At 28.8% G+C, this 15,353-nt stretch overlaps 2 protein-coding genes across 2 annotated transcripts in view; both read left to right on the forward strand.

Annotated features, from left to right (window-relative positions):
• The first annotated feature begins 899 nt into the window (after window positions 1-899).
• Window positions 900-8,556, forward strand: LOC106677825 (uncharacterized). The gene is made up of 5 exons (XM_014415962.3): window positions 900-1,396; window positions 3,938-4,700; window positions 6,049-6,194; window positions 7,962-8,094; window positions 8,305-8,556. The coding sequence occupies exons 1-2, from the start codon at window positions 1,227-1,229 to the stop codon at window positions 4,695-4,697; spliced, it is 930 nt and encodes a 309-aa protein (XP_014271448.1). The 5' UTR covers window positions 900-1,226; the 3' UTR covers window positions 4,698-4,700; window positions 6,049-6,194; window positions 7,962-8,094; window positions 8,305-8,556.
• A 2,592-nt stretch (window positions 8,557-11,148) lies between these two features.
• Window positions 11,149-15,353, forward strand: part of qtc (quick-to-court) — a gene marked incomplete in the record, with an annotated part of 22,594 nt that continues 18,389 nt past the window's right edge. The window contains 2 exon segments of the mRNA XM_067050411.1: window positions 11,149-11,369; window positions 12,416-12,555. Of these exon segments, the coding sequence (XP_066906512.1) occupies window positions 12,427-12,555 (129 nt within the window).

The raw sequence follows: 15,353 nt of genomic DNA on the forward strand, positions 1-15,353 counted from the left end.
TTTATACCCCTGTTATTTTACACTTATGTTTTTTCTTTTTTTTCCCTTTTTGTAACTATAGTGTTTGTATCTTTTTTAGCCCTGACGAAGCCCTGGAACGTGGGGCGAAACGTTGGATCAATAAAATAGTATAATTCTACTATTTGAGTTTTCTTTTGACCGCACCCGGACCATATTCCATTCATCTAATAATAATGAAATATTTCATAAATGAATTTATATTGCGGTGTATGTAGAATTTTTTTACTAACTGTATATGCATTATAAGAACATGTTATAAATTAAGAAATAAATCAAGATGAACAATTTTGGTTGTGAAAATATGATTTAAAAATTTATTAGGATCTCCTAAATTTATTGGGTCGACTTGATTAGACTGTTTGTTCTAGTCTCCTTCAGATTGTATTAAAATAAGAACTCCCTCCAGAGAGAAAAATTCCCTGTCAAAGTAAAGGGCAATTAATTTTTAAGCAAAGATTTGGGAATAGCTCAACCCCGCCTCTTTGCGAGTACCTTCGGGTTAGCGATGTATAATCTGGTCTAGTAATAATGGTTTGCCGCCTTTTTGGAGAATTTAAAGTAAATATTTTCCAAATAAAAAAAATAGTGTAATTAATACTTCCGGAGTATCGGTCTTTAACGTCTAATTCTAACGGGTAACGAGATTTCAGTTGAAGTACCGTATTGGAAGGAGTATCGACACTCTGATAGTATCACATCTCTCACCGATCCATACAATAATAATAAAATAGTATAAAAATATTAATAAAATCCATTATTGTCATCCATTCCGATATGATCTATCTTAAGAGGATCTACCCGAGCAGGTTACCTAAGTTTCCCCTCATAACTTCAGAAAGCGCTACTGGCCCTTAGTAACCAGTAAACAAAACAACTATATGGTCTTGCAGCCTTATTTTATCATGACAAGCTATATGCCCTAAATGACTAATTTTGGCAATACTGTTCAACTATGACCCTTACTGGTAGCAATAAAAATCTGAATAAGGGTTTTGGATTCAAGAATGCTCTTCGAGATATTTCAAAATTTTCCAAACTTAACCATTTCTATTCTTCCCGGATCATTACTAACTTTTGAAAAAACCGCGTCTTCCCACTATTCCATTTTTGTAAGATTCCATTGGCAACTTCCCCACCCAAGTTACTCTTCACCTTCTTCAGTTTTTTTAACGTTCATGTTATGGTGTTGATAACCTGTTTGAAACATGCATTGTGATGGGTGTGAAATTAATTTATCGAATTTTGCGGAAGAAATAGGAATAAACCCTGAAGATTTCCTACAGTTTCTACAAAAGCATGGGGTTTTTAAAACTGTCATGACTTGTCCTGATTGCGGTAAACTTTGCAGGCAGATAGAAGCCCGTTTAATGTTCAGGTACACAATAATTACGGTATAATTTGTTAAGATACTAGTTCACAAGTCTCACTCCAACATGGCTGCCTGGCGTGTACTCTGTTCTAAATGATTCTAAAAAGAAAAAAGCTTCATTTTATGGTTCAGAGTTTCGAGCTAGTGGACTGTTAAAGCTCCCCAATCATTCATTTGGTTTCCTGGGATCATAACAGAATATACAACAAAGTAGAGGTCAAATCTCTTTTTTAGTCGAAATATAAATTTGCCAAATTTTTAGTTCAATGGCAATGAGAACACAAGGATTAAGAATAGTAGGTGAATAAATAAAACAATGGAAGTATTATCAAATGTTATTGAGTAATAATTATCAGAACCCAGCTATGAATTTTTACAATATTATTTTTAGAGAATTTTGTTTTCTATGAACAAAGAAATAATTTCAGTCAAATATTCTCACAATGTAATAATTAGTTCATAAGTTTTGTGCTTTAGGAAAACACCCATAATTTATACGTTCTTTTGTGGACCTTTTGGGATGAGCTGTCACATCAGCTTTTGCCCATAAAAAATTATTCTGTTTGCATCTAACTTAGATCTGTTGGTTGTACTCACTCTGTTTGATTTTATAGAAAGAATAGTCCAACTATTAAATAGCTTATTTTATTAAAACAATAATAAACCATCAATATCTGCTTGTGTAACTGTACCATTTGCTATATAACTGATTTTAGTAAAGAAAAATAGCTTCGTATAAAAAAGAAAAATCAATGTTTCAAACATTTTTATTGTACAATACATTAGTATGGACTTTTTTTTTACCCTGCCGGAATTATTATTAGTACTCAACAATGACTTATCAATGGTAATGAGAATTTAAAGTTTATAAGTTTTCTTACTCTAGTCAGTAAAGGAGATTTTGAAAAAAAAAAACACATTCAAAGGCCTTTAATTGGAAGTAAAATCATGAAGTTACAAGACATACTAATATTTCAAAAGAATTGATGAATATTGAAGTAATGTGAGTCATAAATATGATCACTTGAAAATTACCTTATCATTTTGAAAGCTGAAGTGTGCCAGTTGTTAGATAGCCAAGAACGAATTTTCCTTGCTTAGGTTGTGTTATCGATTGAAAGTTATCATTTAAGTTGTATGAAATTCTCTTCTAGAGATTTACAAATGGGAAATATTTCTAATAGCTTGGCAATGAGAAACATTCAAGGAACAAATGTTCATATTAGTTTTTGATGTAAACTGTTCCATTTAAAATAATTATTAATTGATTTCTGAAGGTAGCTTACCAAGGTTTCTTAATTTTATAGGGTTTTTTCATGCAGAGAACATAACTCGGGCTCACAGTAGAGAGCTGTATTGAAATGATTCTATTTAAAAACTAATTAAAACAATATCAACAAAATAAATAGAATGTAAATGTATTAATCAACAAGTTCTACCATAAACTTTATTAGTATATGCATTTTTTAATTTGTGAAACCAAACCCTATCTTATTGTAAATAATATTTTTATTATTAGAAGATGATATTTCTAAAAACATGATGGGAGGAAATTTATATGCGCTAATATTTAATATTAAAGAAAGTAAGCCACAAACTGAAAATGAAACTTTGTGAGGTATTTAAAAGCTACAAGAAGGGGGGCTGGTAAGGCAGAAAACAAGAAAATGTTTATTCTGATTCAATTAAGATGCATTATTTTGTTTGTCTTATCGCATTTGAATATATTGTACTAATTCTTAAAGATATCTATTCCACTTTAAGAAAAAATTCATTTAATATGATAACAAAATATACTTCTTTGTTTTTCTTCCTTTGTGTCTCTCCTTGTGGAGGTGCCTGGACCAAAGCCGATGCCTTCATTGTGTTTAAACATCTTCCCTTCTTGTGTCCAATCCTGGAAAATATATGGTCCATTAATAGCTAGGTCTTCCTCAAGGGCAACATCCAATGGGCCTGGCTTCAAAGAATTTCCATGAATAGATTCCAGTCTTCATTCATTTGGCTTAAACGACCAAACCATTTATTTCAGTTGACACCTTTAAACATGTGGTTACTCCTAGGTTCCTTAGTATTCTCATTTCTTATTCTACCAGCCACTCTCTGGAGATACCTCATTTCAGCTGCTGTAACTCTATTCCAGTGCTTTTACTGTAGCAACAAATTCCATTACTATAAGGAAGGATAGGTATGTAGATTACATTCAAGATGTGCAACTTCGTATTGTTTTCCACCTCCCTTACACGTGTTACATAGTTGGTTCTAAACACTATTTGCCAATTTTATTCTTTTGATCAATTTTTCCATTTCTGCTGTGTACTGTTCCGAGATAAGTTTTTTCGTCAGCTGTTATAATGTATCTTGCAGTACAAAATATGCAACTGTATCAAAGTCTGGCCCCTCTTTATAACCCACAACAATAGAACATTGATTATAAGTGAGTGTGAATCCATCCACCATATTAGATTGACACTTGTGAGCTATTTCATTTATTATCGTTTATTACTCAGCTTATTATAACTTATTAAATTGATTGATGATTTTTAGGTGTCAAAGCCGGAGGGATGTCGATGGGCTTAGGGTTAAATGTAACTTTAGTTTTTCGTTGAAAACAAATACTTGGCTGATGGAAAAACATCTCCCACTCAAAAAGGTCTGTCGCTTTGTTTGTATGTGGCTTTTAGTACCACATCCCCGACATGGTTTGATTATTTCAGAGTTAAGTATGTCACCAAGATCAGTGGTAGCCTGGTCAAATTATTGTCGAGAAATTTGTCTGAATTCCCTAGCAATGACAGATGACGAAGTTATCGGTGGTGTTGGGAAAACAGTTGAAATAGACGAGGCCGAATTCGGCAAGCAAAAAAACAATATGAGAAAGGAATTAGAAGGATCATGGGTTTTTGCTGGTTTAGAAAGGGGCACAAAGAGATGTTTCTTTGAAACTGTCCAAGACCGTTCGGCTGGTGCTCTCATTGATGTGATTTTTCGTCGAATTGCCCCTGGTACAACAATTATTTCTGATAGGTGGAAAGGGTACGATCCTCTAATAAACCACCCTCAGTACCACCAGTTAACTATTGATCACAACCTCAACTTCGTGGATCCTCAAAGTGGAGTCAACACACAGAATATAGAAAGAATGTGGCACGAAGTCCTTTCTAACATTCCAAGATTTGGCAGAGGTAAAAATTTAATAGATGGATACCTTGCCGAATTTTATTGGAAATCTAAGTTTGAACGAAATTCTCGTGTACATAATTTTTTTCTGGAAGTGGCGAGACAATTTGATCCCAACAGGAAGTAACAGGTAAGAATATCAATATTACATCCTAATAATAACCTCAGTGCCCTTAGCAGCCTCTATAACAGATAATTATTTTTTTTATATTGTTTAAACAAATTTCAATGTTTACGCCATTAATAATACCAAAAATTATAGAGGATTGTGATTGTTGCTCAGAGTGGTAACAGTCACGTTTATTTCATGTTAAAAATACAGTTTAATAAATACTGTTAAATGTTTAATAGCCTAACAATATGGTAGCTGACTAATAATTTCCCTCCATAAAAAGCAGGTAGTATAACCAAAACTTGGATTGCAGGAAAAATCTGTTTCGATTGATAAAATCTGTTATGCTCACAGGCCCGAGCTATACTTTGTGTGTGTTGTCTGATTTCTTAATAATTTTAACAAACTAGTTGTAAATTTCATATATTTCTTCCAAAAATAGTTAAATCACATGTGACAACTGTTTTTATTACAAATTATTTTATCACATGATAATAGAGTACCATAACTGTTAAATGATATTTTAGAGAACTTTTCTGCTTAATTTGGATGGAAGGTCATGTTTTCTGATAATAAACCTCTCTAGTACCTTTGTAGAAATGTCTTCATTAGAAATTATGAAAGGTCTAAATGATTTAGGATCCTTTTTGTTACTTTTGGTTGGTAGCACAATTTGGATAATTTCCATTTAGTGGGAATGTATTCAAGTCAACATTGCCTTCTAAATTCTAATAGACGTGTTCTGATCACTTGTAGGCACTTCTCCAGCAGAGCAGGGAACATTTTAGTAGTGCCAACTGATTTGAATGGTGTCAACGAATTGATGGTCAATTACATTATGGTATTGGCTTATCATCCATGCCTTTAGTTGCACTGTAGCTTCATGTGTGGAATTACAAACCTCTTCCTCTTGCAGTTTAGACCTTTCTTGTTTGAGTTATTTTTTGTATGTATTTTTACCTTCACATCTATCCATAATTCTTCTGTTTTTTTTATAGTAATAGAGGTTATGAATTTATATTAGAGTTTCTGATAATTTTATACCAAACTCTTAAGTTTCTCAACATTTAACTATAATTTTATTTTATTTATTCTTAAAGAAAGGATGCAACACTATAAATTAAATTATAATGAGTTTCTCTACAACTAAATGATAATGACATTTCCTTTAATGCAAATTTCAAAATTCACAACTCAAATCTAAACTCACCTTTCAAGAATCAGTACTGCTCTATCCTGTTTATCCACAACAACTAAATCTATAAGTTCTCAATTGACCCAATCCAGTTTGTAAATATCTGGTAAATTCTAATTAAAGATGAAGACTAAGCAACTTTTCTGTACATGTGTATGTATATTGTTTCAGGTGCATCAGTTGGTAACTTCAGTCCTGAAGAGTCCTCACCCTTGGAAGTGGAGGAAGTTGCAAACCTCTACCAAATATAGATCCTGAGCTCAAATCTAATGAACAAGATCATGATCAAACTTTGGCTCATAATCAATCATAGTTTTGTAAATAAATCAATTTTAACTCTTGTATATCGCTCTAGTATAGTTTTTAATTATCGTAAAGTCAATAAACAAAATCTCTTAAAAATTGTTCTTTTATTTATTTCATAATATTAGTTATTTTAAAAAAATACGAGGAGTTCCAGATTAAAATTTATCAGATTTATGAACAAACTCATGTCCTTAAAAAATCATATCCTATGAAGAAAATTTATATAGCTATGAAAAACCAACTTCAAAGCTTTATGAATGAGTGACAAGCATTTGATCCAAAATATTTAAATTTTTAATTTCTTACCAATACCCACCTATACTAAGTGGATTATGAATGTTGACACAAAATGGACAAGATGCATTTCGATCTGGAACTGCTCATATATGAGCAATTATTATGCATTTTATTTTAAAATTTGTATAGAATTTATTGATGCTTATAATTAATGGCAATTATACCTATAAAGGAAATAAATATTATATCAGTTTTGAAGATACCTTCTGTTACATTTCAGTAAAATGGACAAACATAACATACCCATAACAACTTAATGAAGTATTTCCTGTATGTCTTAGTGGACACTTTTGTACAAAGTCTAGCAATATCTATAACTAGACATTGCCTCTTAACAATGCATTGATTTTATGTTGACTACTAAGGGACAAATTCATCTTTAAAGACCAGCTTCAAGATCAAAATTACTGTACATTTGTAATCCGTTTGAAATGATAGAAACGAGAGAATCATCTAAATTAATAGAAATTACTCTACTTGGTACAGAAGTTCTTACTATGTCTAAGGGTTTTCTGTGAAGTTCAGGACCACCAGCCTAATTGAATAACTATAAATTTGACGATAATTAATAGGATCAGTGCCCTAATTTAAAATTTTGTTCACTACCTTGTTGCTTAATATGGACAGAATAATGCCTATTTTCAGATTTTGTTTTTGAGGTTTAGTTTTTATTTTGTTTATGAGTTATATAACTATTTTGTTTTAACTATCACTTAAAACTATTCATTTGATTGCCCCCTGTGTAGAAAATAAATGAATAGTAGGAAGATCATCTGGGTGACTGTCAATAAAGGTATCAAAATAGTAGAAAAAAACTATTTATTGTTTTATTGTTATGTTATTGGTTAACAGTAAATAGATTTTTCTTCTATTTTGATACCTTTATTGACCACCAGCCAGATTATCTTCCTACAATCTACTATCTATGATCAACTATCTTCTTCTGTAATAAAAATAAAAATAGTGAATAGTTTGTAAAAATTCTTTAGCTCATGTGGTAGATCGAAAAGGCTTTGATCTGAAGACCAAAATGTACTTAACACAATGCAGTTTGTTTATTAAAGCCTGGGACAATTCAGTGTTGAGTAATTTTTAAAAAAATAACACATGTCTGCGAACTTTAAAAATGACTGGAAAATTAAAACAAAAATGACTGACCCTCCCTTTGCAAATCTGAAACAATAAAAATGCTTTTTTACATCATCAAGGAATGAACAATCTATAAATTATGATTTTTATAGGTACTTGGTCCATCTACCATTTAGTTTGTATATTTTTTAGAACCACTTGGAATGGACTGACCTATATTTTATACAGCCAGTGCTGTATAAATTCGTACTATTTGTTTATTTTCAAATTATTGTTTAATTAAAATTTGATTTTAAATTTATATACACACAAACCAAAGTGTTCTTATTAATTATATGTTAACATTACATTGATCATAAGGTACTTATATTATTCTGATTTGTTAATTATAGATGTTCCTACAACGAAGTTGATAAAAAGATGTGACATTGCTGGCAATGATGCTCCCTGGTGGCAATGAAGCTGTAGAGTTCCTATTTCATTTACTCCAACTTTACCATGAAAAAAATGGAGCGATCTTAATAAGTAATTTTTTTTTTAATTTCTTTTTTTTATATTGTAGGTTATTTTGGGGAAAATTGTTTTCAATTTAAGGATTCATCAAGGTTCTATTGGTAAAAAAATATACAATTTGGAAAGATTGATTTTGGTTTGAAGGGTCAAAGGATTTTGACATTGACATTTGGAATGTTCCTGTTTTCTGATATATATATGTATGTAAATATACTTTTTCAGGTGCATCCGATAGTAACATCAGTTCTGAAGAGTTCTCACTCCTGGGATTGGGCTTGAGAAGCCAAGCTGTAAACAACTACAAGTTATTGATCAAACCTATTGAGGTTCAGATTCAATGAACTAGATCATGATCAGACTTTAGCTTATAACAAATTTTATCTTATTTTTTTGTAAATAAATCAATTTCTACTCATTTATATCACTTGAGTTTGTAATTTTAGTACTGTTAATAAATAAACCATTTATAAACTATCTTTTATTTATTTCCTAATAATATCAGCTTTCTTAACAAAAGGAAATGTATGACTGATTTAGGAAGAATCAATTGAAACTCATCAGAAATTGAGTGGGAAGGGTAAAAAGACTTCATGTGGGGTTCAGAACCCAATGATGATGACACACAGAACCCTTAGGATTTTTCATTGTCCTTTGTTACAAAGTTATTTGTTTCATATGAAAGAAGAATAAGAAACACAAAACTATTTCTTCATATAATTTTCTGGAAGCTGTATTTCCTTCTCATATTTCATTTTAGAATAGTCTTATTAAACTCTATAAATATTCTGTTTGTTTTAGTTACAACACTATCCTCTGTATATGATCACTTTTTCTTAATTCAATATATTAATTAGTAGAAAATAGTTTCAACAGTGTTCACATTTTTCTATGTTTTAATTTTTTATAAAGGTCATCATTAGTACATTTTATTAATGATTGCAATATTTATTTTTATTTTATCAGTAATCTTTCTTCATAACAGATTATTAAGTTTTTATTATTAGTCATTTAGTTTTCTTTTTTATCAATATTTTTTGTTTCAGATACAGCATCTACTATTTTCAGTTTTATGCACATTGCATGCCATGTATTTTAGGCTTATATAAATTAAATGTTTGCTGTTTTCCGATATGATGAGCTAATAGATTCTGAGATATTTGTTTTTATGTCTTTCCTTTATTAATGTTAAGCGGCATCATAAACAAATCACCTTCTTGCACAACTGTTGTTCAAGAAATAGTACTTACAAAATACTGTACTTCATGGATTGTAGCGGTACAGACTTTTTTTTTCCTTTCCTATATAAATGTCTGGTTAATACATTACTTCCTTTTTATCTAGATATTGTTTTTATCTTTCATATTTCTAGTAATAACAAACTATTTAATCATATTAGTTATGTGAAAGATGAAATTGAATATTTAGGTTAACTGTAAGTAATATACTTACTAAATTGTGGAAAGATATTTATAGGAGGGACAGTAAATAAGATAAAGAATATTTCAGGCTATTACAAATATTAAAGATATATTAAAAATGTAATTACACAACATTAGCCCACCATAATATTAAAAAAAAATTATTTTTAACAAACCTCAAATACTTGACAGGGCAAATATAAAAATTGAAAAACGGTGGAAGCTTTGTATATAACAAAAAATATAAATAAAATAGCTTACTACTTATACGAAAAATCCAAGCATCCATTATATGGTCATTAAAAAATAAAAATTACCTGTTAGTCAAAACTAAATGAAGGACTCTCTCTATCATTATTACAAGAGGAAGCATATTTAAAGAGAAATAATCCAATAAGAAAATCCTATTTAATCAGAAAGTGAAAATTTTAAGTGAGCCTAGATTTTTATTTTTAACCATGTAAATTTATGAATGATAAAGGAGTAGGTGTGTAAATTCAGAGTAAATCAACATCTTTTAACAATAATTTATCTTTCGAGTTATGATTTTAATGGATGATATTAGATTAATATCACTCGATATTAAAAATAATTTTAGTACAGATTTACAGTATTGTTATGAAAATGAGGATGATACCTTAGAACGTTTAAGTTCTTATGGCTAAGTATACTCATTTGGCAAAACATCAAATTAAATTGAAAAGAAGAAAAAAAATTGTTTAAAAAATGAAATTATTTCAAAACATTTGTCATGTGAGATACAAATATATTGATTCAAAAAACGATAAGTAAATATTACCTAAAAGTGGATAAGTTATTAAGCTTATATTTATATCAGTTCTGATGGAAAAGTATTCATGAAATTGAATTCTAAGGGGACATGGAGCAATGAAGGAGATAAAAATTTGGTTATGGGTCATTACCAGTTTATAACAATAAATACAATTTATTATTGAATTTGTAATTAGAATTTTGTGAATCACTACAGAAGATTGACAGTTGACATAAATATTGAATGCCCTACATATTCACAGTTGAATAGTCTATTCTTAGCTATTGATTGTCATTGCTTTTTGAAAATGTAAGATATCACGCCATTGTTTTATTTTTAGGTTTAGAATCCCCTGGATTTTCTGGATAATTTTTTAATATAATTTTTTTACAGTTTGTTGCAATTTTATAAAACTGTAACTAAATCCTACTTTTTTTTCATATATGAAATTAAAAGATTTATATAAAATATGTTTTCGAAATTTTTAAAACTAAGAAAGTTCAATAAATAGGTACTATATTAATACCAAATTTTTACTCCAATGTACATTTAAAAAAATATATCTGGTAATCGATTAACCTTAAATCGATATAACTTTAATCTCCAGTCGGTACAGGTTTTGTTAATCATTTTTTAATAAAAATAACTGAGAAAATCTTTGGAAACTTAACATTTTATTGGTGTTCCTAAAAGATTTTTAAGAAATAATAAATACGTATGTATAGGATTATTTTAAATTTCTAAATAAAAGCCTATTTAAATTTATAATCTTAGGTTGAAGATAATCATTGTGTGGAAATATTTACACGCATGTAAAAAAAAAGAAATTTAGACTAGATACGTTTGTTAAGTGAGGGTTATGATTGATTAGATAAGGATCAAAGATACTGGCATTGATTAAGGGGGAGTTGGTAGGGCCCCTGGGTAGTAGTGATACAATTGTCAAAGTAGAACACGTCAGTTGGAGGGGGTCATTTCCATCATAAAACGGGAGTCTTGAACTGTTCTAGGAGAAACACTATGTCACTCACAACTAGTTTCAATGTGATAGTTTTTGTGCCTTCTTGCCTCAATATTGACAGAGTATTTTAAATAATGTAAGTTCAAAATGTTACCCTTCATATAAAGTAATTACTATGTTGACTTTTGCAACCTTAACTTTAAAATTTTGATTTTATGTTAATGGTTTTTGACAGTCATTGTATATTTTAGTTGTCATTAAATATTTGAGCTACTTACTTACAAGACAAATGTTGTTTCTTGCTCTTAATTTTCCCCATATGGATGGATTGGCTAATAATACTTAAAAATTAAATTGTCTGCTTCTCTATGTTTACTTAATTTAACTGCTAATATCATTATAAATTTGTTGTAATGTGTCAATGCAAACATTGGTATTTTGATGTTTGTAGAAACAATCTGGTTTCATTATTTACTTAGATATATAACCTTTTGATATATGAACATATATTTGTTATGTATGCCATTTTTCAGTTGACTAATATTTTGGGCTACTTTTAGTTTGTAACTTATTAAATTCTTCTTTAATTAATGAAATAATGCTAGAGAAAAGTAACGGAACAGTGCCCTAATGTAATATTTTTCCACTTCGTTGAAGCTGCTTAATTGATATGGAAAATGAATGCCTATCTACGCACTAGATTTTTTTGAGATTAAGTTTTCTCTCTATTTTGTTTTATATTAACCTTAAAATTAAATTTTTTAATTGCTACCTAAGTGTATGTGTGTATATAAAAATATACACAGGAATGTATATTTAATTCAATTTCTGATTCTTTAGCATACTGTTTCTAATATTCTTCTAAATCCATAAACTCTCTATAATACAATAGTTTCCCTATGTTTTTGTAAGTTATAATTATTAAGTTTTACTTATTTGAGGGATTTGGTGCTGTATAAATTCTTAGTTTATATATTTTAAATAGTAAAATATTTAAAGTTTAATTTTAAATTAAATAATAAAGGTACGTTTATTTATAAAAATAAACATTATTTTGCTTATACACATATAAAGGAGAATAAAATTTTGATTATAAGAATTTATTAGAAATATGGGTATATTAAATTTACATAAATTATGTGCTAATTTATATATATATATATTTTTTTTTTGTAACTATAGATGTTCTAATAATGAGTAAGTTAACAAAAAGACGTGACAGTACTGGAAGTGATGCTTCCTTAAGCAGTAGAATTCCTATTTCCTTTACCCCAACTTTACCAAGAAAACAACGGAGTAATCTGAGCAGACATCAAAGCTTAGTAAGTAATTTTCCTTTTGCATTTATTTAGTTGTTTTTTTAGAACATAATTTATGGATTAATTATAACTTTATTTATACTTTATCTGTCCCTAATAGAAAATTTAAGGATTTATTGAGATTCTATTGATAAAAAATAAATCAATTTTGAAAGGTTGTTCTGAAGGACATCAGGATTTTGACATTGACATTTTGGGGGTGTCTTCATTACGCAATCAATGTTATGAAATTTATGAGTGCAAGTTATTAAAATTAAACATAAACTGAATTCACATAGGTATAAATTGTTTACTAAACAAACTGATTTCTCCTCTGTTTTCTTTTTAAAATGTTATTGACCTCTATTCATGATTCTACCTCTATTCTTGATAAATTGTAGCTTAATTCTCCCATTATTTGTGAAAGCCATTTGCGGTTTTGTTTATCATTTTTCTTTTTTAAATATTATTAAAAAGTAACTTGTATTTTATAAAAACTTTATTTTTGATTTATATTTTTTAAATTTATTATAAACTTTTAATAATTAGTGAGTAGTAATAATCACTTTGACATTATTAATTTGTCACATTTATATTTTTACAGTTTAAAAACTATAATTGTATTTTTAATTTAAAAGAATATTTTAATGTAATGCTATAGAACTTTCCCTCCTAAACATTTCATGGAGTCTCCTTGGCATTATTTCTGTAAGGTTGTTGGTTGTGTCTTGATTTGATGCTTCTCTTCAATTATTTCCTACTTCAGTTGATATTCTCTTTAATTCTTACCTCGTCTTGACCACTTACTATTCAGTTGGTATGTCCCTGCCTATCTCCACATTTATAATGATTGCAAATTACCATTACTTCTTTTGCTGTTAGTATATGCTTGTATGAAGTTTATGTGACTTATTAAAAACCTTTGTTTCTCATGTGTTTCAGAAATCTTAAATTATTTAATATACTGTATTTATTTGTAGATAAATTCTAATTGTCATTTATTTTTATTTAGAGAGTAAATTTTCAAGTTTTTAAATGAAAATTAACTGTATTAGTCAATTTTATTAATGCTAATTCTTTTTATAATCAAAAGTTTGATTAAGTGAAAAAATATTATTTTACTTGAGACCTTTCATTAAATGACATGTGGGATTTTAGCAATCATATAAACTTATCGGTCTTCTTTTATAATTTATTGTCATATTTTTCATTATTTTGTCTCTATTTAATTTGTTAATAGCTTTCCTGTTGGCTGCTCCCCAATGCTACCTATTCATGAATATTCTTCTTTTTTCTTTCAAATATTGAATAATTTTACTTAGTGTAAAATAATGAATGTGTTGAAACTGCATATATTTTTTAAGAAAAAAATCTAATCCTAATTTGGTTGTTAAAAGAACTTGCAGTAAAATCTAATTTTTTATACCAATTCTTATGTAAAATAGCATTTTGTTTATATTAGTTTGAAATTGTAGAATAAACAATTAATTAAATATTCTTTACAAAATAAAATGTTTATTGGTTGTATTACTTCAGTTTCAAGTGTCCTTTGAATAGCTTTTATTATGTTATATGAAGTGTTTGTAACACTCTAATATAAACGTAGTAATGAGTGTTGTCAAATGCTCAAGTGCACTATAGGCATGAGTCACTTAATTGGAAGCAGCCAAAATAAACAGTGCATTGCTATTAGACAGGAGGTAATTCACTGGTTTTATAACTTTACAATCCATCTTAATCTTTGGAAAAAAATAATTATCTTTTTTCTCTCTTTGCCCTCATAAATAAATAACAAACACTAGAAATGAGAACTCAATAAAGTAATGAAGGAATCCACCGAAGCAAAATAAGAATTTCTATTTCTTGGAATAAGAGGGGTTGCTTTAAAAAATGTTGGTTAGCCCGCATATTCTTGTGATTTTTACCAACTGCTGATAAACTGATTCTTTTAGGGTTTGTTGTAATCAGGAAAAGGCTTAATGTACTCATCAGTGTTATAACTTTTTTTAAAATATTAGGTATTATATAGTGAGTTTAAGTTTGATTAATAGAAAATGCATCATTTGGATAAGTATTAAAGATTCCTTAGGTTTTTGAAAATTAAAATTTATTGCTTTGAGGAATTGCTTTTAAGCGAAAATCCTTAGTCGCCATGGGCTTGGAACAATGTAGCAACTAGAGCTTTAATGCCTGCCTATGTCAGTTGTGCTCCCTGTAAAAAAGAAAGAATAATTAACATAATTGGTTGCAATGTTTAAATAGCTAAATCATTACTAATGTATATTTCTGCAGAGGATTGTATAAATAATAATTTGCGCTTCTCAAACATTTTTGAACCTTGGTGAAGCACACAGCATGTCTTGCAAAGGAGAAACTAGATATGAAAATTCAAACAATGTTAAATAAAGTTTTTTAAAAGTACGGACTTAAAAAGGATTTATTATAAAATTACTTAGACACCTTAAAAAATAGTGAGTACTTATTCACACATTCAAATAGAGAGTATCATCATTGTTATCATAAACAATCAGATCTTATATGATAAAGGTCATATTTTTTATTGGTTTAAAAAAACATTTGAAATTATAGATTAATTTCAAGAGTAATTAATTTCTTAAATATATCCCAGCCAGCTAATTAGTGAACCTAATGGTTTGAATATATTTGTATTGATACTGGTAATGTCTTTAACAATATGGAGCAAAGTCGACAAAATAGCACATAGGAAACTTTCTCATTATAACGGCAATGATTGTTTGGTTAGCATTAGACTTATTAGATCGCTTTAATACTAATTATTACTGTGATTATTATGTATAAAT

Source organism: Halyomorpha halys, unplaced genomic scaffold (assembly GCF_000696795.3).
Source record: "Halyomorpha halys isolate HHAL.00 unplaced genomic scaffold, Hhal_1.1 Scaffold110.1, whole genome shotgun sequence".
Taxonomy (NCBI): domain Eukaryota; kingdom Metazoa; phylum Arthropoda; class Insecta; order Hemiptera; family Pentatomidae; genus Halyomorpha; species Halyomorpha halys.

Bases quoted from the DNA above. Each gene is read 5' to 3' on its own strand.
- LOC106677825 (XM_014415962.3), top strand. From the start codon at position 1,227: ATGCATTGTGATGGGTGTGAAATTAATTTATCGAATTTTGCGGAAGAA. The intron at 1,397-3,937 runs GTACACAATAAT...GATGATTTTTAG, and splicing joins GAAGCCCGTTTAATGTTCAG to GTGTCAAAGCCGGAGGGATG.